Source organism: Mauremys mutica, chromosome 20 (assembly GCF_020497125.1).
Source record: "Mauremys mutica isolate MM-2020 ecotype Southern chromosome 20, ASM2049712v1, whole genome shotgun sequence".
Classification (NCBI taxonomy): domain Eukaryota; kingdom Metazoa; phylum Chordata; order Testudines; family Geoemydidae; genus Mauremys; species Mauremys mutica.
This window is the reverse complement of record NC_059091.1, coordinates 18,552,695-18,576,238: the sequence shown is the minus strand read 5'-3', so window position 1 is coordinate 18,576,238 and position 23,544 is coordinate 18,552,695. Positions and strand designations below refer to the sequence as shown.

At 54.0% G+C, this 23,544-nt stretch overlaps 1 protein-coding gene across 2 annotated transcripts; it reads right to left on the bottom strand.

The window, feature by feature from the left end:
• Positions 1–1,403: 1,403 nt before the first annotated feature.
• Positions 1,404–23,341, bottom strand: LOC123353532 (cAMP-dependent protein kinase catalytic subunit alpha-like). 2 transcript variants are annotated; one of them, XM_044994665.1, is made up of 10 exons: positions 23,278–23,341; positions 10,140–10,201; positions 8,583–8,711; positions 8,304–8,402; positions 5,491–5,573; positions 4,242–4,368; positions 3,915–4,010; positions 3,674–3,796; positions 2,556–2,720; positions 1,404–1,822 (listed from the first exon to the last, which is right to left on the bottom strand). In XM_044994665.1, the coding sequence occupies exons 1-10, from the start codon at positions 23,324–23,326 to the stop codon at positions 1,697–1,699; spliced, it is 1,059 nt and encodes a 352-aa protein (XP_044850600.1). In that variant the 5' UTR covers positions 23,327–23,341; the 3' UTR covers positions 1,404–1,696. The 2 variants fall into 2 exon arrangements, with proteins under 2 accessions (XP_044850600.1, XP_044850601.1); XM_044994666.1 differs by lacking the exon at positions 23,278–23,341 and adding an exon at positions 13,181–13,274 and having other exon boundaries at positions 1,405–1,822.
• Between the last annotated feature and the right edge of the window lie 203 nt (positions 23,342–23,544).

Below are 23,544 nucleotides of genomic sequence, written 5' to 3'. Positions count from 1 at the left end.
GGGAGTTTTATTGCCAGGAAATGGGGATTTATATACAACAAAACTTTTCAAGGACAGATTGGTTTCAATGAAGGTTTCTCAGGTCAAAAGGAGACACCCCTGCGCCCCCACCCCCCAGTAACCCAGTGATTTGGGCACTCACCGCTGCTGTGGAAGACCCAGGTTCAAGGTCCTGCTCTGACTCACTCCAATGTAGAATGGGAACAAATTTGAAACCCTCCAATTCTTTCACAAAACACAACTGGCTTCCAGTCCGATCGCACTTGGAACCCCCTTGTGCAAGGGGCTGTACAGAAGGGCTCATCACTTACATTTTATTCCTTTCATTACCAGGGGTTTCCGCTCTCTCCCCCGACACCAGGAATTAGCTGGCGTCTCATTACCTGATCCCCTTTGGAAGCAGATTCACACACATGGAAGGAGTTTCCCTGCAATAAGGAAGGGGCGCACATATCCACATTTAGATGGAAATATTCTGCTTCTGGCAATCCCCCCGCTGCTAGCGCACTGCATTCCTGCACACTGGGGTCAGCCTGGCTGTTCACCTCTCCTGCCCTGGCCTCATAAGTAGCTAGATTATCGATTCAGACAGGACCATGGTGAGCACCTTGTCTGACCTGCATAACACAGGCCACAGGACTTCCCTGAATTAACCCCTGTTGGAACTGGAGCAAATTGTTTAGAAAAACCTCCCATCTCAATTTAAACAGCGTCAATGATGAAGAATCCACCACGATGCTCGGTGAATTGTTCCAATAGCTAATCACACCCCAGTTAAAAATCTGCCCTTTTCCCCCAGTCTGAATGTTTCTAGTTTCAGCTTCCAGCCACTGACTCTTCTTAGACCCTTGTCTGCTAGCGGGACTAGCTCATTATTCCCCTAGGTACTTCGAGACAGGGATCACGGCACCCCTTAACCTTCGCTTTAAGAAGCTCCTTGCGTCTCAACATAAGGCAGGTCCCCCCCCCCATTTAATCGTTCTCATGGCAGCTCTCTGCCCCTCTCCAATTTTTCACTTTCCTTCTCAAATTGTGGGCACCAGCCCTGGCCATGGCATTCCAGCAGCTGTCGCCCCCCGCCCACCAGATACAGCGATAAAATAACTTCTCCGCTGCTGCTTGCGATGCCCGTTTATCCATCGACCAGACGCCACCTCCCCATTTAAGCGCGGACACTCGTCCCTTTGGGCTTTCAACTCCAGGTGAGTTCAGGTACCGTTTATGGCAGTCACCGACCCCCCCGAACCCAATCCGGGGAGAGGAACACCTCCCGGCTCATCACAGCAACGACAACTGTCCCCTAGAGCTGAACAGCCACATGCCAGTCTGATTTTTTTTTAAACAAAACTTTATTGATAATTGTTTCAAATATGTTTACAACAGAGCACACTGTTAAAGAGGAAGTGGAGGCTGGGGGCAGGGGGGTTGTTTTGTTTTTTTCCAGTGAAACAAGTGTTGTCGGAGGACACACAGGTGTTTCCCGGGGCGGGGCAGATGATATCCTCACCCTCTAGATGGGACTCTCGCTTCTTTGTGGAAAAGGGGGGTTTTGGGGGGAGGCCTGGCCACAGGGCTCCCCCTCTCCGCTCCTGCCAGCGCTCATGTATTTATAATACATATAATTTATCTATGAAACCAAAATATAACCCAGCCCCCACCTGCTCCATGTGCGCCCTTCTTGGAGGGGAAGCTGGTCCTAGAACTCAGCAAACTCCTTGGCGCACTTCTCAGTGGTTGAGACCCGGATCTCCTCCTCCTCATAGTCGTCAAAGTTACTCGTGTCACCAGGTCCTTTGCACTTTGGTACAAAGGGAGCTTCCACCTGCAAAGGGAGGGGAGGGGGAGGTTGGGGACGAGGTGAGGGATCAACATTTGTATGCCCCTCCCACTCCTGGGTCTGCTAGGGGCGCACAATCAGGCCCCAACTTTGTAACAAGGCAGGCAAGGATCAGCCCCCCCAACCAGCCAGAAACCCTCACACTTTGCAATCATGGAAGGGGGAGCCCATGACCCTGCTTAGGAGCCCAGAATCAGGGCCCCCAGCACTCTTAAGGGATACAGGATCGGGCCCCTTAGCAACCAGGTGAGGGATGCAGAATCAGTGCCTCCTCAAGCCCCCTTTTATCTACCCAGAATCCCCTCCTCTCACTTTGCAATCAGGAAAGGGCAGGGGGTCATGAGCCCCTTGGATCCCCCACTTGCATCATCAGTAGGGTTTTAATCAGGACCTTCAGCACAGCCCTCTCCCACCTGAGCTAGAGGAACAACGCCATTAGCTCGCAGCAGCAGTAGTAGGCTGTTATCCTCAGGGGGTGGGGACAGGACCATGCTTTGCCACCATGTAACAAACAGGTGACTGAGGGCTCCCTACTTTAAACCAATGCTGGGTGAGCATATCTCCCCCTAGTGGCTGGACCCAGCCACAAACCCTGCTACAGAATCCCAGTAACCAATGTGCTCCTAGAGGCCTGGGCACTGATTCAAATCCTGCTGACGGAGGCTGCACGCATGTGGAAGTTACCCAGGCTCTCCTCAGCCCGCCGCCGCCCTCCTACCTTCCTCTGGTAGACGGCGATCCAGTCGGTGGTAGCAAACCATTTGTGGTTCTTAATGTCGTTGACCCCGTTCTTGAGGTTGCCAAAGCGTTTGGTGAGGTCCACCTGCAGCAGGTTCCGGAGCAGGTCCTTCAGGTCTGAGCTGAAGTGAGACGGGAACCGGACCTGGGGTGTGGAGGAGAGACAGAGGTCTGGCTTTTACCTGCCCTGCCCTCGTGGCTAGATTCATAGATACACCTAATAATGTACAGCCCCTAGCACTTTAAAAACACTCCAGGACAATGAGTGGATGAGAAGTGGGGGCGCTACTGAGGACTGACGGGCGCTGAAATGGTTAATTATCAGCTGCCCCCCAGCTCTTATTGAGCATTTTTCCTCCACAGATCTCAAAGAAGGGCTGCTGCATCCCTATCCTCATTTTACATAAAGGGAAACTGAGGCACAGGGAGACATGACTTGCCCAAGGTCACTCAGGAGGCTGGTAGGAGAACCAGGAACAGAACCCAGGCCTGTTGAGTTCCCCACTAGGTTTAAAGCTGACCGTGTCCAACACAAATTGTTGGAGATCCTTGGCGAGAAGGCACTGGGGTGGGCAGAGGAATATTATGGGCTCTTGATTACTATGGCAATGAGTGCTCTACCAGTGCCTGGAGATGACTGATGTGTTTAAGGAAGGTTAAGTAGCAGGGTTGTGGAGGGTTTTGCAACTCACAGTGGTGTATACGAAAACCAAAGGCATCTGTTACAGAAGTCCCCATGAGAGTTACAGGGAGCACAATGGTGGTGGGGTGGGGTTCGGAGTACATGTGTTGGGGAAATAGGGGTCCGTGGTGAGGGAGGGTCCATGTGTGGGGGACACAATGGGGACGATGTCCATGTGTTGGAGAACGGGTACGTGGCAAGGGAGGGTCTATGTGTTGGAGTGCAGGGGGAATGGGGTACATGACAGCGAGGATGCCCACGTGTTGGGGATTGGGGGAGCATGGGAGGGCATGAGCATGTCAGGGGTGCAGCATGTGAGCATCACTCTGATCAGTCGCTGAGACTTGGCACCCCTCTTTAACTGGGGAACCCCCCAAAAAATATCACACAAGTGTCCCCTCCCCCAGCCCATATACCTTGCCAGAAACGATCTTCTCGTAGATCTGAATGGGCTGGTCCGCGAAGAACGGGGGGTAACCAGCTGCCATCTCGTAGATGAGGACGCCCAGGGCCCACCAGTCCACAGCCTTGTTATAACCCTGCCCGGGGAAAGCAGGCCCCAGGGTTACGCACCGAACATTTGGGGGGTGGGGGGAACCACCTGGTGGCCAGGGATCAGCTACAGATCAGGCAACGGACAGGCCCTTCCCAGCTCACCTTGCTGAGGATGATCTCGGGGGCCAGGTATTCTGGGGTCCCACACAGAGTCCAGGTTCGGCCTTTTACCCGCTTGGCAAAACCAAAATCTGTCACCTGGAGCCAAAACACAGAGACGGGAGAAGCTGGATCAGCCTGGAGGCTGTGACAGCAGGAGGGGAAGGGGGGGAGCAGATGATTGATGTATTCTGGCCATGTTACATTTCTGGGAGTGACTTGGCTTTGGGAAGGGGATGGCAGCAGATAGAGACTTGGGCAGGGAGGAGATCACCACAGGGAGTCAGGAGCCAGCGCTGGGATGGGGAAGGGAAGCGGGGGCAGCCTCACCTCTATGTAGCCCTGCTGGTCTAGCAGGAGATTCTCTGGCTTCAGGTCTCGGTAGATGAGATCCAGCGAGTGCAGATACTCAAAGGTGAGGACGATCTGAGCAGCGTAGAACCAGGCGTGAGGTTCACTGCAATGAGGTGGGAGGAGAACGTGTCTGCCCCCTCTCAGCCAGCCCAGCACCCTCGGCCCCCTGCTGCCCCCACCTTCACCTTCCTTACAGATCCCTGACTCCATCTACCCTGGCGACCCCAGGCAAGATGCCCCAACTCTTCTAGGCCTGGTGGCCCCATCCAGTGGTGTAGCCGGGTGGAGGGAACAGGGGAAGCAATAAATAAAAAAGGCGCCACCCACTGCAGCGCTTTTACTCACCCGGAGGCACTCCAGGTCCTCGGCAGCAGACCCTTCACTCGCTCCAGGTGTCCCGCCGCCGAAATGCCACCCAAGACCCAGAGCGAGTGAAGGTCCTGCTGCCAAAGACCCGGAGCGCCCTCAGCTGAGTAAAATAAAAGCACCGCAGCGGGTGGTGCCTTTTTTTTTTTAACACTCCCCGGGTGAGTACGAAGGCACCAGGAAATTGACAAGGCGCCACTTGTGCTCAGTGGGGGAGTGGCTGCTCCCCCGGCTCCCCTCCTAGCTACGCTACTGGCCTCATCTGGCTAGCCAGACCAGTAGCCCTAGCACACACATCCCACCCGTCATTGCTAGACCCCTGACTCCATCCAGCCTAGCAACCCAGGGCAAGCCCCTCCCAGACCAGCATCTCCCCCCTAACCCCAGCACACACACCCATGGACCCCCAGCTCCATCCCGCCTGGCCCCATCTAGCCCTGGCATCCCTGGCCACTGACTGTGGCTAGTGCTGGCAGAAGACCTCAGCAGCCCTCCCCATGGGGAATCCCTTCCTGACCAGGCCAGCTGGGGATCAGGTCATGCCCTGCAGCATGAGGATCAATGCCAGCGTCGCTGCAGATGCTGCTAGTGGATAAAAGGTCTAGTTCTCTACTGAACTAAACCCCAAATTTACAGCTGTGGAAACTGTGGCACAAAGTGATTCTCCCCCCTTCCCACAAGGAGTGAATGGCAGAGGCAGGAATAGGATGCAGGAGTCCCGACTCCCAGTCCCTCTGCTCTAAGGGCTAGATCCAACTGCCCTGCCTGAGCCAGGGATACATCCCAGGAGTCTAACCGTCACCCGGCTCTAACCATTAGGGACACTGGTCCCAACATCGGCTCCTGTGGCAATGCTCACCTGAACCTCCCGATCCGCCGTAGGTGGGAGAACATCTCCCCACCCGGGATGTATTCCATCACCATGTACAGATTGGAGTTATCCTAGAAGGAAATGCAGCAGCAACGGAGTGCAAGGGGGGGCCCCCCATCAGCGCCTGCAACACCAGGATGAAACTGCTACCCACACCCCTGCTCCGTTATTAGCCCATCCCTTTCAGGGCGTTAACACGTCTCAAGGGAGCCTGATGCACTGGCCTGGCTTCCACACAGCACACAATGCAGTGCACCCGTTGTCTGGGAGATAACAGCCTACTACTGCTGCCAGCTGCTGCTGTTACTCCTTTAGCTCAAGGGCCAGAGGGGCTGCGCTGTGGTGCCGAAGGTCCCAGGCACACACCTGCAGTGGGAGTTGCTGCACAGACGCGCCTGGGGAACAGACTCACTAATGAGAGGGCACGAGCTCTATTTGCTTGGAGTATTTAGTGCTAGAGCCCTAGAAGATCCAACCCCTCCCCACACCTCTGGCCTAGGGGCCGGGACGGGCAGGCCCAAGAGGGATTTCTCAGCTGCGACGTCTACGATCAAAGGGGAAACCCAACCTGCCACCGGGCCGGACACCCCAAAAGAGCAGAAACAGGAAGTGAAACTTCTCAAAAGCAGAGTGTGAAATGGACCAGGCTGGCTTCATCCTCCCTCGCGGCTGCAAAGTCAAAGAGCAGCCTCCAAACTAGCTACGCTGAGCCCAACAAAGCCATTCCGCTAGGGAGACCCTACCCGGCTCAGTGGTGAGACCAGGAGCACTAAGCACCCGCACACGCGCCAGCGGAGACAACTGCCCCTGCCCTCGAGCCCAGGGTCAATTTCCAGCTAGCCCTGGAGAGAGGGTCCAGGCGGGGCAGGGCTGAGCACCCCAGGCTGTACGGTCGGGGGCCTTTTTCTGCAGCCAGATTAGGAGAGCAGGAGCCAAGGAGCAGAAAGTCACATCCTCACATTCCACCTACATGATCTCAGAACAGTGTGATACCGGGCTGGTAAGAAGGCTCCTGTCCTAATAGTGCCCAGCATCACCAGGCAAAGAAACAGATCTTAGGATGCTCCAAGGAATCACTTAGCAGCAGTGTGGGTGTGAAATCTCTACTGCCTGATTGTTTTGCCTTGCTGGTCCCCACTTCTCTAGTGTTTATCTGTCTGGGTCTTTGATTGTTTCTGTTACATAACTAATTTTGCCAGCTGCACATCAACAAAGGTCATGGGGTACGACTGGGTAAAGAATTGTTTCACACTATGTTCCGATTGGTCAGACAATTATTTTGTAATACTTCTGTAAAATGATTGGTTAAGGTAGAGCTAAGCAGGACTCAAGTTTCACTGTATAAACTGGGGTTGAAAAGGAAGTTCTGGGGAACCAACTCCAGGACACAGCCCAGCATCAGCCCTGCCAGACCTCAACACCCTGCCAATGACACCGTGCAGAAGCTGGAGTCCCAGGACGACCTGATCCTGATCGGCCAGCAGGGAAAGTTCATCTGCCTTATTGGGAGTGATGGGCATTATATGAGTAGCGTCTGTATTCTGTTCTGGTAACTGTGATGAAGTGGGGGGTTTCCTTGGTTTTTTCAATGGTTTGCATGAAGAGGGGGTGGGACACACTCTCCCTCAGTGTTACTGGTTTAACGAGGTGATGGGAGAGGGAGTTTGTTGTTACAGAGGACCGAGGATGGAACTTGGGACCCCGGCCAATGACCTAAAGGTAATAATTGGAGATATACCAATCTCCTAGAACTGGAAAGGACCTTGAAAGATCATGGAGTCCAGCCACCTGCCTTCACTAGCAGGACCATTTTTTGCCCTAGATCCCTAAGTGGTCTCCTCAAGGATTGAACTCACAACGCTGGGTTTAAGCAGGCTAATGCTCAAACCACTGATCTATCCCTCTCCCCAAATGCCCATTAGACCTGGAGAATGGATACCCCAGCGACCAGGACCTGCTGACCAGGAGGCCCAGCTCTGGCGTCACAGCTGGTTCTGGCCAGTGGGAGGACAATGGGCTGGGAAGAGAGGACCCTGGTGACCTGAACAGGTGGTTCCAGCCAGAGGCCAGAAGAGAGGAGAGGCGGCCCAGGCGACCCTGTTTACCTGGAGAGAAGACAATGGACAGAGCCGAGGCTTGGGGGAGGTGATATCGGAGGCCCAGCTGGGAAGCAGGGGGGCTCTGGGCTGGAGAGAGGAAGCAGGCAGAGCCCACCTGGATACAGGGGAGAACTGGATGTGCTGTGCTGAGGGAGGCCAGGCCCTGAGAGTTTCCTATGCTGTGTTCAGACGCTCAATAAACCCTCCTGTTTTACGCTGGCAGAGAGTCACTCCAGTCTAGAGAACAGGGTTGCATTATTCCCTCTGGGAGTGGGGGCCCCAAGAAAACGACTCTTCCAGCACTGCTTGCTACTGACACGCCCATCACCCCAGCCTCCAGGCTCCCGCAGGGGCTGAGATTTATCCTGGAGCCTCCTCTGAGCTGACAACTCTTCATCGCTACAACCCACTAACCTCAGGCTGACAGAGGAGGAGACAGGTCTCCCTTCAGAGCCAGCCCCTCTTTAATCAGGCCAGCCACAGGGGATGCTGTGGAACTCAAAGGCACAACTATCTTTGCTCTCCCCACTACACACAGGGTGTAGCTCACAGGCCCCAAAATCCAGGTTCAGAGAAGAGGGTCCAAGCCCCAATCGCCGGGGCCTGAAATTTAGCTTTCACAGAAACTCCCATCAGGAGGAAATGATCCCACGTGATGGGAAGCACAGCCCAGGGCCAGTCTGGCAAGCGAAGGACACCTACCTTGAAAGAATACTCTAGTTTGACTAGTAATGGAAAGTTGATGGCCTGGAGGATCCGTTTCTCATTCAGGGTGTGCTCAATTTGTTTAAGCTTCACTACCTGGGAGAGAAAAGGAAATAGCAACATCAGATCTTCCTCTGCTGGCACAGCACCCCCTGCGCCTCCCACGCACTCCCCTCTCCTGCATCCCCACGCAGGGGTTCAGCCCCAAATCCCTCCCCCGCACTGGGGATTCCACGGTCCCAGGCCAGATCTCCATGGCAGCCCCCAGCGTCTCACCTTCTGTTTATCCAGGACCTTCATCGCATAATAATTCCCGGTCTCCTTGTCTTTCACGAGGATCACCCTCCCAAATGAGCCCGTGCCCAGGGTCTTGACTCGCTCAAATTGATCCAAACGCGCCGTGTTCTGGAAGGGGGAAAACAAACCTGATGGGGGGGAGGGCAGACTGATCCTGGGGGCATCAGGAAGGACCCTGCCCGGGACAGTAGCATTTGTACTGCACGACTGGAGGGGTCTTTAATGACCATGAGGGGGTCAGAGCTTTGTTTATACCTCACCAGAAAGGCAGCCCCTCCAGGGTCAGCACTGACTGTGATGGGAGAGCGCCCCCTATTAAGCCCTCCACTCCCTGTAGCACAGCACCCCATAGCACCGCACTGGGGTTGTTCTTGAGAACATTGATATGAAGAATTGGTCCTGTCAACACTGGTTCTCCACTTGGGAGGTCCTCCCTTCTCTTCATGGGTCATTATATAATGCCTGCGTCTGTAACTTTCATTCCATGCAGCTGAAGAAGTGAGGGGTTTTTTACCCATGAAAGCTTATGCCCAAATAAATCTGTTAGTCTTTAAGGTGCCACCGGACGCCATGTTGTTTTTGTGGATACAGACTAACACGGCTACCCCCTCATAATTGATATGAAGAAGTATTTCACATTTCACCACCAGAGGGCGCCAAAGGAAAACGCTACATTTAGAATGAGACACAGACTAGGGATTCCCTGCTCCTTGGGCAGAACCAAACTCCAGTTCCAGACAGGCGACCCGCCCAGCTCCATTCAGTGGGGGCTGGTGGGTTAGAGGCGGAGGAGGGGTTGGGAGTCAGGACTCCTGGGTTCTAGCCCTCGGTCTGTGAGGAGAGGGAGTGAAGTGTAGTGGTCAGAGGACAGGAGACTAGGAGTCAAAAGATCCCTTCCTAGTTCCGCCACCAGCTTCCTATACTCTTGATCAAGTCCCTTTCCCCTCTGGGCCTCAGTTTCCCTATCTGTGCCATGGCATTAATGACACAGGGTGTGTGGGAGGCCTAGCAAAGTGACAGTGCTGCAGAGGGACCAGCAGCTCTGCCTAAGGAATTACCCAGAACCAGCCTGGCCGGGATTTCCAGCGGGGACAGACCCAGGGCTGACCCCAAAAGCTTTTCTGGCACCTACAAACTGAGGCACTTCCCCCCGGGAACCAATGTGGGGCTGGGCTGGACAACCACGCTGGAGCCTTGGGAGGAGGATGGGGGAGGGGGAGACAGGCTGGATCAGGAGGAGTCCCACATGGTTGGTGTCCCCCTCCCCCAGCAGAGAGGAGTTGAACCTCCATTGTTCTCGGCCCTCCAGTTACCAGAGGGCAGATTGGGGGATTGGGGTGGGGGGGAAGAAGAGCACTCAGTCCTGCCCCCCAGGAACAAAAATAATCCCAGACCCTCAGCGGAGGCTATTTGGCAAGGGGGCTTAGTGATGGGGAAAGAGATCCAGGGGGTGATTGTAGAGTAATCAGCCTGGGGCTGCAGAGGCCTTGATTGTGGGGTGGTGGTGGTGGGGAGATCTGGGTTGGGACACAGTACCTGGGAGGGGTTCTCCCATTTCTTCAAGAAGTCTTCTTTGCCTTTGGCTAGGAACTCCTTCACTGTAAGGGAAACAGAAAGGCAGCAGCGTGAGGAGTCAGGATGAGTGGGACACCCAGCCTGGTGGGTGGGGATTTTAAGCGTTTCAGTGGGATTTTAAGCGTATCAGTGGGATGGCGGTGCCTGATTGGCCACAAAGGGCGGCTCAGCTGGGGATTAGCTAGAGAGAGCTCCATGCGGGGGCTCTCCCGCAATACCCTCACCCCCAGGCCTGCCCCTGGACACACCGAACAGCCCCGTCAGGAGGGCTAATGCAGCGCCCAGTGCCTACCAAACAGGCACACTTGTGCTTCAACACCCCTCCCCCACCGCTGAACATGCCACTCAGGGATGCCTGTTCCACATCCCGCAACACACAACCGGCACCTCACAAGGAGACACTCATATAACCCTCCAGTCAAATGACATTAAGAGGCGTGGATCACGTTGCCCTAATATGAGGATACGAGATCTACTACTGCTGCCAGCAAAATGGGTGAAGGGGGAGGAGTTTCCTCCTTAGCTCAAAGGGCAGATGCCTGGTGTAGCCTTCTCTCAGCCATGCAGGCAGCATGTACCAACGACATGCCCAACCCACAAGGGGGTCCTACACGTACACACACACAGACACACACAGACACACACACCCCTACAGAAAGCAGCCGTGAAAGTCACAAACCCCAGTTGCCCACAAAACGACCAGCTGCAGCCTCCACAGCAGCAGCCTGGGAACAGCAAGTGCCCTGCTCTCTGGCACCCAACCAGGTGATCCTTCCTTCGCCAGCCGGGCTCCCGCTCCTTGCTGCCATATCCCAGAACCATGGGAGGGGGGAGGGGGACTGGAGGAATCTGCAGCATCTGGAGAGATATTTGGTACCGAGAGCCCCTTGTATCTTTGCTGCCTCCTGCTGCTCCCGACAGGGACAAGTCCCGCAGCTCTTAATAGTGCGAGACATGCCCACGGGATTTGAATGGCTGCAGCAAGGAGGCCAAGCACAGAGCAGCAGCAGGGGGGTGGCTTTGAACCCAGAGTTCACCCCACCCCACCATCACAGGCAAGTCTCCCCCACACCAGAGGTATATAAAGTTAATTGCCTCCCCTGGGGATCTCTGGTGATCAGACACCAGGGAGGGGACAAGCTAAAAGCTTAGATCCAGATCTGGGTGCTGCGGTTCTTGGGGTCATGGATGCACAACCCAGTAGTCAACTTCCCGCTGCCCCATTCTCACCACTACAACCCAGTCCCTTCCCAGGAGCCCTAGCTCCCAGCCCCCACCTTGAATCACTAAATAGCAACACTTCTGTGGCAACCTGGCACCACCATGCTCCAGTCCTGTCCCTGCCTTAAAAGAAAGGGCTGAGAAATAGGCCAGGCGAGGGCCTGAAATGCACCAACGAAGCAGGACAACATCCTACAGACGTGACTGATTCACTGCCGGAGGGAAGGAGACCAAGATTACGGGGATTCCCCTGATCCCACAGGATAGGACAGGGTAACCCTGAAATGGTTCTGGGGATCAGCTATTTGCTGGCTACTTACCCCTGCCCACACCCCCTTCACCGTCTCGTCCCCACAGCCCTTGCATGGACACAGGACAGATAAGACAATTTCCTGCACTATCCTGGCCAGATCTTACAGAACTAAGTTTAAGTAGCTTAGGAGTTCGTTGCATTACAAAGGCAGGCGGTTATGTTTTATGGTGGGACTGTATGCAATGTCTACAACGGAAACCCAGGGAAGGGTTATGGGCTTTGAGGGACCATCTGAAACTATGGGGCCTTTTAACGTTAAGTACCTTTCCCAGGAAATCTCTAGGGGGAGGGGTGTGCAAATGTAACGCCTCTGGTTATGCAAAACCTCAGCCACTGAAAGCTGCTCCCCAAGGAGAAACCCTCTGCCTGTGAGTTACCTGGCTGGAAACGGGAGATCTCTGGAAAGCTTATTAGCAGGCGCGTTGGTTCTTTGCTGGGTTTTAAGAGGGTTTCCCTGCAATGCTTTTACCTTAAGACTCCATGTGCTTGCTAACAGTGGTACCTTATACCCGCAGGAGACTGGGCTGTTTGTAGCCTCTGAGGAAGGAGGGAAAAGCAGGCCGGCTGAGGGGGTCTGACTTGCTGGGGAACTCACAGTGTAGGCAGGGTGCTGTGCAGCCTGGAAATCCCCCGGGCAGGGAGGAGAGAGACGCAGGTCTCTGCCTAAGAGAGGTGATGATTGGGAGCCAGAAGCCTAAGTGGCTTCCCTGGCTGGACCATGAGGGGCAAATACAGGTGCAGTTGCCCTGACCTGCGACACCCCTCCCACACTGTTCTTCCCTGGCAGCATCCACACCAGCTCAATGCCTTGGGAGGGGAGATCAGCCATTCTGCCTTCTTCTGGCGGTCAAGGAAGACTTGTGAGGCTCTGCTAATCAATTACATGAACTGGGGGCAGCCCCAGACAGCGATGGAGGAATCTTCTCTGCACCACCAGCCTCTAATTGACTTGGCCCAACACCAATAATTTGTTCCCTTTTTGGGCCTGTCTCATCTCAGAGTCTCGTTCTTTCTCTTCAAGGCCCTGGGCCCAGGAGCCCAAGAGCCGAAAGCCCTGGGATGGGGATTGTGGCTGACAGCCCCACTCCTCCAGTCCCATGGCACTTTCTACCACCCGTGTGAAGCTCGTCTATGATGACAGAGCTTCTTTGGGGGTCCGTCCAAGATGGTGGAACTGCCTGCCACAGGATCTAAGGATCATCTTGAACTTCCCCATCTCCTGCTCCCAGTGCTATGTGCCCTCCTCTGACCAGCCTTCTCCACTATAAACACAGCACAGCACAGGCCTATAAAAACAGACCCTGCCCTGCCACCACCGGATACAAGTGATGGAAGTGACCCATATCCTATGGGGAGAACAGGGCCCGGGGTGGGGAAATAACCAGCACCCCCTAGAGAGGAAAGACCCTGTGTCCTCATATGTCCCATTTCCCGTCCCGCCACGACCTTCACCCCCACCCTGGCTCACCGGCCTCCATCTTGCTGCCTCAGCCTGTGGCCTCCTCTGCACTCGGCCTACGGCTCCTCAGCAGGGCCAATCCACCCGGGCCCTGTGCCTGCCACTGCAGGGGGTGAGAGAGGCACTCGCTCTGAGCCAGGGTCCCCGGCACTCTGCCAAGCGCGGGGCAGACTGACCCCACCAGGGAGCCATAGCTGGGGATGGGCATGGGCAGGCCAGGGGAGCCAGTAGGGGGTGGGAGTAAGGGTTTGGCCCCATGGGGGTGGAGGGCCCAGGCCAAGGGATCTGCCCCTGCACAGGGCTGGGAGGGCAACAGATTTAAAGCAGAGGAAAATCAGAGCGATATGAGGGGACAAGCAGACACCCCTTGGAAGCCACACAAACATCATGGGCTGCAGTTCGGAGAAGGGGCAGCATATGGTGTAAAAAAATCCTTTCCCCTCCCCTCCAGACGGTGTGTTTGTGTTTGTCCTACATATGGACGGGCCATTGCTGTCAGAGAGACGGCAGCAGCAATCTCAGGTGATGCGGGTTTGCCAGAGTGCGATCGCTGCTCTGTGCCTCAGGAAGATCGGTGCCAGGCTGGCATTCTTCCCCTGCCTTTCAAACAAACTCCCTCCAAGAACCAAGGGTTTCCCCCAAGCCGGGCGATTTCTCTATCTAGCATCCACCTACCCCATAAGTTTTATTTAACCAGATCTTCTGCATCATAGAGGGAGGCTGGTGCAATGGTTAGGGCACTAGCCTGGGATTTGGGAGATCCTGGCTCAATTCCCTGCTCTGCCCCAAACTAACCTTGGGCAAGTCACTTAGTCTGTGCCTCAGTTTCCCCATGCTACAGAGGGGGATGATAGCACTTCCTTACCTCACCGGGAGGGTTGGAGGATAAATATATTACCAGCTGTGAGGTGCTCGGATACTATAATAACGGGAGCCAGATAAGGCCCTTCGACAGAAAGATAATGCACTTCCTTATTGTCCATACATTTTTATCCCCTCATTTCTTGTTCAACAGCGTTAAAGAAAAAGTAGCTCAGCAGCTCTTAGTCATTTTAAGATCATTAATTTTATCTCCCTTCCCATCAACGAGAATTAGTGCACCTCTGCTACTTACCTGTTATACTCCTGAGGTCTGCAAAAGCCCTGTTTTCCCTTAACCCTTTTTGTGATTTTCTGCTCCGGCTGCCTCTCCAGAGATCTCCTCCACCTTTCCTCATCGCCCAAGAGTCAGAGTTGAACCCTGGCTCCATTCCATTCTGCCTCCCTGAAATACCCACCATTATTTAACTGCGATGCCTTCATCTTCACTTCCTGTCCCAAATTCCTAAGCCCACTGCCTCCCATCCCGTTATACTGTAGCTGCTACAGGGACGCAGGTCAGCAGCTCACAGTGAGGAAGCAAGAGGGTGTAGGGAGAAGGTGGCTCAGTTTGCCCAATGCCAGCAACCACCTCAAGGCTCACACAGACTCTGATTCATCCCAGCAGAGCCAGAGTAGGGTGAGCAGCCGTTTACATACTAATCCCATACCACACCCAGGGGGCAGGTTGTCCAATTGCCACCCCAGGCACAGCGACTCTCAGCTCAGCTGCACTCAAAGGCAGCCACTGTTGCTCAATGCAAGCATCTTCGATCTATGCCCAATATGTCCCAGTTTGCCCAGCTGAAAGCAACTGCTCCAAGAGGGTGAGAGCTTAGATACATGCTCAGGGCTGGTCTTCACTGCACAGTTAACTTAGGTGCAGCCCTTAATTTGAGTCATCTCTAATCCACCCAGAAGTCAGCTGGCCTGAGGTAAGCTATGGGCTACAGCGCGAGTTAGCCCAACTCGTCAGCTGCTAAGACAACTGCTCTGTAGGGTAGACAGGTCAACCTCCTTCAAGTGCCACTAGTTCTCCAACAGCTTCCCATGATTCTTCCCTCCCCTCCAGGTGGCCAGAGAGGATGGACAAGCTCTCCCACAAGTCACTGAGAAAATCCATCCAGCGGCTCAGTTTACTGCAGCTCTAAGAGCCACGGGAGGTGCTCCCAGGAGTCCTAGCAACGCACACAAGCAGGGATGCAGAAGCTCGCGTGTTCATCTGCAGCGGGGCCACTCGCACTTGAATGAACGCTGTTGCAGAGACAGCCCCTGCTTGCTTAATCATAGAATATCAGGGTTGGCAGGGACCTCAGGAGATCCTCTAGTCCTGGGGTCCCCAACGCGGTGCCCGCGGGCCCCATGGCACCAGTGGGAGCATCTAAATGCACCCGTGTCCTGGCTGGTGGTCAAGCATCCGTCAAAATGCTGCTGACATTCGGCACCTCTCGCTGCCGCCAAGTGACATCATCCAGAGGCAGATGCTCGACTGCCACCACAGTCCTTCATCTGGCACCTGCCAAATGAAGAGGTTGGGGACTGCTGATCTAGTTCAAGCCCCTGCTCAAAGGGGGAACCAGTCCCCAGACAGATTTTTGCCACAGATCCCCCTAAGTGGCCCCCTTGGCCTCCACAGGAGGGAACTCATAACTCTAACTTTAGCATGCTAATGCTCAAACCACTCAGCTATCACTCCCTGGCCTTAGAGGTGAGTGCCATATCAGCCTACTTTTCCAGCAGCTGCACTCGAACATTTAACTCTTGGCTGACCATGGCCAAGCCGTAGATCAAGGCACATTTAAGGGCCTTTGTGTTTGGGGCTGGTTTACTGGTGCAATACCACGGCCACAACGTAGAGAATTTTTCAAAGGAGTCTGTGCCTGCAAACGACCCCATTCCCCATGGGTTCTTATTCTTTCCAAATAACTCAATCGCATACTCCAACAAATGTTTATTAGTCTGCTTTGTCCACCCCTGAAGACTGAATACGCGATCCATAGCACCCAACGGTTGCTTACCCAACCGTAATGAAAAATTAAGGGAAGGGGGTAGGGACCCCAAAGGAAGCGGATTACCACTCTGGGGTATGACAGAGGCGGTTTCAAAATGGGTGCGATACAGAACTCTTGGCTTTATCACAGGCCTCAAATCCTTCAGACGGGCGGTAGCTCCATAAAAGCAGGGCCACCTACAAAATGGGCGGAAATGCTCCCAGACTAATTACCGCTTGCCGGAAATGAAAGGTGGTATCTCGATACCACCCCGTGCCTGCCTTTAACCTACGGGCACTAGTGACGCTGCGAGCGTAGAGCCCACTAGCATTCACTACCTGCTTCTCTAGTGGGGGCCCAGGTCCCCGCAGCCCTTGTCACCGGTAGCAGGATTTTTAATCGGTAGGATAAATCCCACCATCTCAGACCAAGGGCGGGGGGGAGGGGGGTGGGGAGAAGAAGGGGAATAGAGAACAACAGATATACCAGACCCACCCAATATTCCCTCCCCAAGTCAAATGGACCATAGTCACTGTTCACTGAAATCTAAAATAACCCCAGACAGCTAACTCATAGGACCCAAATGGGGTAGCTAATCCCAAGTGGGTCCTGCCGCGGTTGCCACAAATGTTGCCTCAAAGGGGGGAAAAGGTAACTCTTAAAATAAATCAGGTGTGGCAGAGGGAAAGAAAATGGATACCCCTTGTACTCAGAAGTGCAGATACGACCCACTCTGGTATCTGATCACCCAGTGGGCCAATACCCCTGGTCTGGTGTGGTGTAAAATGAAGAGGAGACAAGTAAGTAAGGTAAAAACCAAGACGGCTGTATTAGGGATAAAAATACAATTAATAAGGGGAAGAAAACCACCAGTGCAACAATAGTGACAGTGACTTCAATGGGGCATGAAGCCCGGACCCAGATAAATCCCTTCCTTGGCCAAATACCCTATAACAAAACAGATGTCATCCTGCTCCGTCTAGGTGCTGGGTGTGTGCGGTGGCGCTGCTCAGGACCTCTAATATCGGGCTAGTGGAAAGCTGTGAAGAAGGAACTCAGGAGACCAGTGGATGAATGGGGATCTCCGTGGAAGAGAAGCCCTCGCACACAGGCTGCCGCTCAGATGGAAAGCGGCCTCGTTCGCACAGGAGTCACTGATGTCAAGGTGGGGAAAAGTGCCAAACACGTCTGAGGTAAATCTGAGGTAATAGAATCTGCAGGGATTTGGGCGGGAAAACAGGAGGAATGTCCAGAGCCCAATGGTGGGAAAATCCAGTTCTAACCAGTTGGGGCTAGTTCTGAGTCAGAATCCTGAAGTCACATGTCACAGACTCCATTTTGTATTTCTTACTTTTAATTATCCCAACAAGTGGAAGAGCTTAATGATATGATGCTTCCTCGCTAATGAAGTTTTCCTTGTGTTCACATGCAGCCTGCTGTTCTAGCTCCCACTCCACGCCCCCCCCCAGCAAACAGCCAGCCCTGTCAAGTGGCTGAGCTAGTCCCCATCACCCCACTTCCCGCACGGGGGAGCTGGGCCCATGTCCCTGCTTGCAGCTGGCTTTGGTGGCACCAGAGAGTGACAGTGGTGGAGCCTTGGTTGCCCTTTGGGGGATGGGGGAGGTCATGGGTTGCTTCTCCCCCCCGCAACAACCCAGGGCTCAGGGTCCGGGTGAAGTAACCCTGGGTCCATCCAGAGGGGGGTGCAGCTAAGCAAGGGGGGAAGGTAGCTCAGTGGTTTAGCGCATTGGCCTGCCAAACCCAAGGTTGTGAGTTCAATCCTTGAAGGGGCCATTTATGGAACTGGGGTAGAAATCTGTCTGGGGATTGGTCCTGCTTTGGGCAGGGGGTTGGACTAGATGACCTCCTCAGGTCCTTTCCAATCCTGATATTCTATGATTCTAAGGCTGCCCCAGAGGGGTGGGGAATAGAGCATGGAGCCTTTCTCCCCTAGGGGGTGCTGCTGGTGGCAATTGAACTCTTACCTGCTGCTTTCAGGGACCCCCTTGCTGCAGTTCATTCTGGCTCCCAGCAGATGGGCCACCATACCCTCGGATGCAAGCAACTCACATTAGCTCTCGGCTGAGGCCTAGTTAGTCACACACAGGCTCAAATGAGCCAGGGAGCCTAAGCTCTGGGGGGGAACCCTTCTTGTGAAACACAGGGCCCAAGTCCCAGACAGCTGTGTGGACAAAGAGCCTTCACTCTCAGGTTGGAAGCAACAAAATCAGAGGCAGCTTCATTCGTGCAATTGCAAGGGAAGAATACAGCTGACGGAGAGCATCTCTGCCTCAGTTTCTCTGAAATACAAGCATTTATACTCTTTTGTGGCATGCATTAATTGGAAACATCTACATTTTGTTTATATTATATCCTGTCTACTCCAGCATTTTCTCACTTTCACTTCTCAAAACATTGTTTTCTCAAGGCTAGGTCACACTGACTCTGTGCTGCTGTTTTCCCATTCACTTCCGACGTGAGCCCTGCTTCTACAGGTCCCGCAATATTAGGCTAAGACCTAACATAACAGTTGCTCTGTTTCTAACCAATTAAAATGGCTACACTTAAACCCTCTCTTTCTTTCCTGCTTCCACACTCCCCTCTTTTGTGCTTTTTGTGCACAACTACCATTCCTACACTTCCAATTGCATTAGACCTTGTATCTCTGTTTCTAGATCAAAAGGATGAGGATTATCCCCATACATTTTAGCTGGATATAATGATAATGCATGATTAGTATGAACATGAAAGGTCTTTTCATTATTACATTTCTTACAACAACATATTGCTATACTAAACAAAAAACAATACGAACATTAATGTCCCCATTGTAATAATATGCTGGCGTTGAGTCATTGCCTTAGTTACATAGCACATGACATCCTAATTAATACACAAAGTAGACACTCTAGAGGCTGTATGGAAAGCACGTTGTTCAATTTCATGTATATTCTGAACCACATGGATTTGACCCTGTATGTCAGAAATTTTCTGAACAATTTTCTGAACATTTGCGACAAAGTCCCCAACATCGACTCCCGTGGTAACACTCACCTGAACCTCCCGATCCGCTGTAGGTGGGAGAACATCTCCCCGCCTGGGATGTATTCCATCACCATGTCCAGATTGGAGTATGGAGTCCAAAGGAGAGAACCACTCTGACCCCCCTTCAGTGCCTGTGACACGGGGATGAAGCTGCTCACCACACCCCTGCTCCTTTATTAGCCCCATCCCTTTCTGGGCACTAACGCCACATGCCTCAAGGGAGCCTGATGCACTGGCCTGGCTTCCACATAGCACACAATGCAGTGCACCCACTGTCTGGGAGATAACAGCCTACTACTGCCACCAACTGCTGCTGTTACTCCTTTAGCTCAAGGGCCAGAGGGGCTGCGCTGTGGTGCCGAAGGTCCCAGGCACACACCTGCAGTGGGAGTTGCTGCACAGACGCGGTTGGGGAACAGACTCACTAATGAGAGGGCAGGAGCTTTATTTGCTTGGAGTATTTAGTATCTGTTCTAGGGGGCGGGATGGGCGGGGCCAAGACGGATTTCCTAGCTGTGACGCCTATGATCAAAGGGGAAACCCAAACGGCCACCGGGTCGGACACCCCAAAGGAGCAGAAGCAGGAAGTGAAACTTCTCAAAAGCAGAGTGTGAAATGGACCAGGCTGGCTTCATCCTCCCTCGCGGCTGCAAAGTCAAAGAGCAGCCTCCGAAGTAACTCCGCTGAGCCCAACAAAGCCATTCCGCTAGGGAGACCCTACCCGGCTCAGTGATGAGACCATGAGCACTAAGCACCCGCACACGTGCCAGCGGAGACCACTGCCCCTGCCCTCGAGCCCAGGGTCAATTTCCAGCTAGCCCTGGAGAGAGGGTCCAGGCAGAGCAAGGGCAAAGTGCCGCATGCTATATGGTTGGAGGCCTTTTTCTGCAGCCAGATTAGGCGAGCAGGAGCTAAGAAGCAGGAATTCAAATCCTCACGTTCCATCTAAACGTTCCGACCTGCCCTCGCTACCACAGTGAGACTTATTCCCAGGTTACCCATTCATCCCAACCCTTATGGCTAGTTCCAGTCAAGGTGCAATGTGAGAGATATTCATGCCCTCTAAGTGGATTTGAACCTCCTTCAGAGAAGTCTGAGGCTGAAGAGCCAAATGTTCTTGTTGATCCAATTTCAACACATGGGGTCCTGAAATTGGGGCTCTTAAATGTTGGAGGAGAGCAAAGTTTGTGATCAGAGGGTTGAAATTTAAAATTGGGGTGTTTTTTTGTTTGTTGGCCCAATTCCACAATGTACCAACCAGGCTCATGAAATCCCTCCAAAATGGCAGTATGCCGATAGAATTTAAACCAAATTGCTGGCATGAGCTTGTCACAATGTGTGCCCTTAATGGAACTACCCAATCTGGGGGACCTTGCTGAGCCAGGTCATGTCCAGCTAAAGTCCAATTCAGCTGTTCCCAGTTCACAAGGAATCGTGTGATATTCTTGCAGTTCATCTCCGGGTAACGGAGGTGTCTGAGTTCCAATGACAATGATGACTCATAGAGGCATGGTTGTTCCCCAAACCAGGGGCGGCTCTAGGCACCAGCAAAACAAGCTGGTGCCTAGGGCGGCAAAATGTAGGGGGCGTCCCCTGCCGCCGGGGAGGGCGGGAGGCTGGGCCGGCGGACCTGCCGCAGTCATGCCTGCGGGAGGTCCACCGGAGCCCCGGGACAAGTGGACCTGCCGCAGGCATGACTGCGGAGGGGGCGCTCATCCCGTGGCTCGGCTGGACCTCCCGCAGGCATGACTGCGGCAGCTCAACCGGAGCCACGGGACCACGGCACCCGCCGCAGTCATGCCTGCGGCAGGTCCGCTCGTCCCGGGCTCCAGTTGACCTGCCGCAGTCATGCCTGCGGGAGCTTAACCGGAGCCGCGGGAAGAGGGGACCCGCCGCAGGACCGGGGAAGGGCGGCGCAGCGCACCGCGCTGCTTGGGGCAGCCTGATTTCTAGAGCCGCCCCTGCCCCAAACAGCGGAGGAAACCAGGGCTACCCTGTATCTTCCGGCACCCAAGAGGCTGTCACTAGTTGCGTTTGATGGTGTATGTCCCGTTCGAGACCACAATGGCTTACAGAAGAATGGGACGAAGTCTGGTGTGGTCTTAGTTTCATAACAAAACTTGAGTGACTCTCTGGTGGCACTCTGTGCAATTGGCAACACTTTCCCAGGAGCAACCTGAGGAGTTGCCAACAGCGTAGAACTGGGAGCGACGCTACAGGGCCAGGGGGTTGCTCCCATTCCATGCATGTGGCTCAGCAATTTTACTTCCTGGGCTCCAGCTGGCAGGCACCTCCGGAGGCTCAGAGTGATCACAGGTGCAGCATAGAGCCTGGACGGCATCAGATTCCAGACACTTATGAAGAGCAGGGTGCTGGTGCACCGGTGGGATGTCATGGCTCATGTTCGGGACCTGTGAGGAGGCAGAGAAGAGAGAAACTTCCCACACGCCCCCCATATATAATGGAAGAGACTGGGACTGATATTGCTTCCCTCCCCCCTGAAAAAATTTTTTAAAGGGGCCATGCTCTCTAAACCCCAAAGGGGTTACACAGTCACAAAATGGGGTGGGGATTTTAAGCATATCAGTGGGATGGCGGTGCCTGATTGGCCACAAAGGGCGGCTCAGCTGGGGATTAGCTAGAGAGAGCTCCATGCGGGGGCTCTCCCGCAATACCCTCACCACCAAGCCTGCCCCTGGACACACCGAACAGCCCCGTCAGGAGGGCTAATGCAGCCCCCAGTGCCTACCAAACAGGCACACTTGTGCTTCAACACCCCTCCCATCCCGCTGAACATGCCACTCAGGGATGCCTGTTCCACATCCCGCAACACACAACTGGCACCTCACAAGGAGACACTCATATAACCCTCCAGTCAAATGACATTAAGAGGCATGGATCACGTTGCCCTAATATGAGGATACGAGATCTACTACTGCTGCCAGCAAAATGGGTGAAGGGGGAGGAGTTTCCTCCTTAGCTCAAAGGGCAGATGCCTGGGTGTAGCCTTCTCTCAACCATGCAGGCAGCACGCACCAATGCCACCAACTGCCCACAAGGGGGTGCTCCGCACACACATAGCTGCAGAAAGCAGCTATAAAAGTCGCAAACTCCAGTTGGGCTTTGTCCACAAAGGGGTTAAAACGACCAGCCACAGCCTCTACAGCAGCAGCCTGGGAACAGCAAGTGCCCTGCTCTCAGGCTCCCAACCAGGTGATCCTTCCTTCGCCAGCCGGGCTCCCGCTCCTTGCTGCCAGATCCCAGAACCATAGGAGGGGAGAGGGGGATTGGAGGAATCTGCAGCATCTGAAGGGATATTTGGTACCGAGAGCCCCTTGTATTTTTGCTGCCTCCTGCTGCGCCCGACAGGGACAAGTCCTGCAGCTCTTAATAGTGCGAGAGATGCCCACGGGATTTGAATGGCTGCAGCAAGGAGGCCAAGCACAGAGCAGCAGCAGGAGGTGGCTTTGAACCCAAAGTTCACCCCACCCCACCATCACAGGCAAGTCTCCCCCACACCAGAGGTATATAAAGTTAATTGTCTCCCCCGGGGATCATTGGTGCTCAGATGCCAGGGAGGGGACAAGCTAAAAGCCTAGACCCAGATCTTGGGGTCACGGATGCAGAACTGATACCAGACACCTCTGTGTTCTTGGGGAAGCAGGGTGCAGTATCCAGCCTGACTCATGAAAGACACCGCCTTCCCCCCTCCCCGCCCAGCCTCTGCTTAAACCAAAACCCATCAGAGGAAAAAACTTGCAGAGGCGCCCTCCCAGTTCTAATTCCCTACCTCCCACAACTGTGGGCAGCGCTGACCCAAGGAGACCCTTAGGAACATGATTTGGAAGGAGCTGGTGAATTTAGGGGAGGATATGGGAAAATATGATCACCAGCCCCTCAGCATTCTGATTAATGCTTTGTCTCAGGTTATGCGGAAAACGGAGTTAATGCAGGGAGCTCCCCCACAACCCACTGCCTCAGTACGGACTGCATCCCCCACGCCCACTCCCTGTCAAAGCCAGATCCCTGCCCCCTCTTCTGACTGGAGGCTCTGGGAGTCTGACGATCAGTAGGGGTGCCCGGTTCCCCATGGGCCTCTCCAGCTGATTGCAAGATGTCAGTGCGACATATGGAGGAGACCCACTGTGAGGGCTACAGTGGGGAATCCAGGGATGTTAGCCCAATTGCTAGGATCTCCAAAGGGACACTCACCATTAAGCAGGTTCAGCTCAACGGATATGAGGGAGAAACTGTCTCCCATGGTTTGTCTCTTGGGAGTGGTGATTTGCCTGTTAAGGAAGCCATCCCAATCTCCCAGTGTTTGTCTGTGAACAGCCATGTGGTCTGTGACAAGGGGGAGGGAAGTTCAAACTGTTTGTCTAGTCAGAAAAGCAGTTTAACTGCTGGGGGAGAAAAAGTCTCCAGTGTTCTGCCTGTGGAGCAGGCAGAAAGTACCTCGATTTATGCTGACTGAGGATT

Coding starts and splice junctions, on each gene's coding strand:
- LOC123353532 (XM_044994665.1), bottom strand. CDS start 23,326: ATGGGAGACAGTTTCTCCCTCATATCCGTTGAGCTGAACCTGCTTAAT. Junction 8,712..10,139: donor AATGGGAGAACCCCTCCCAG/GTACTGTGTCCC, acceptor TCCCCCTTCCAG/AACACGGCGCGTTTGGATCA. Junction 4,369..5,490: donor CGGCGGATCGGGAGGTTCAG/GTGAGCATTGCC, acceptor ACCTCATTGCAG/TGAACCTCACGCCTGGTTCT.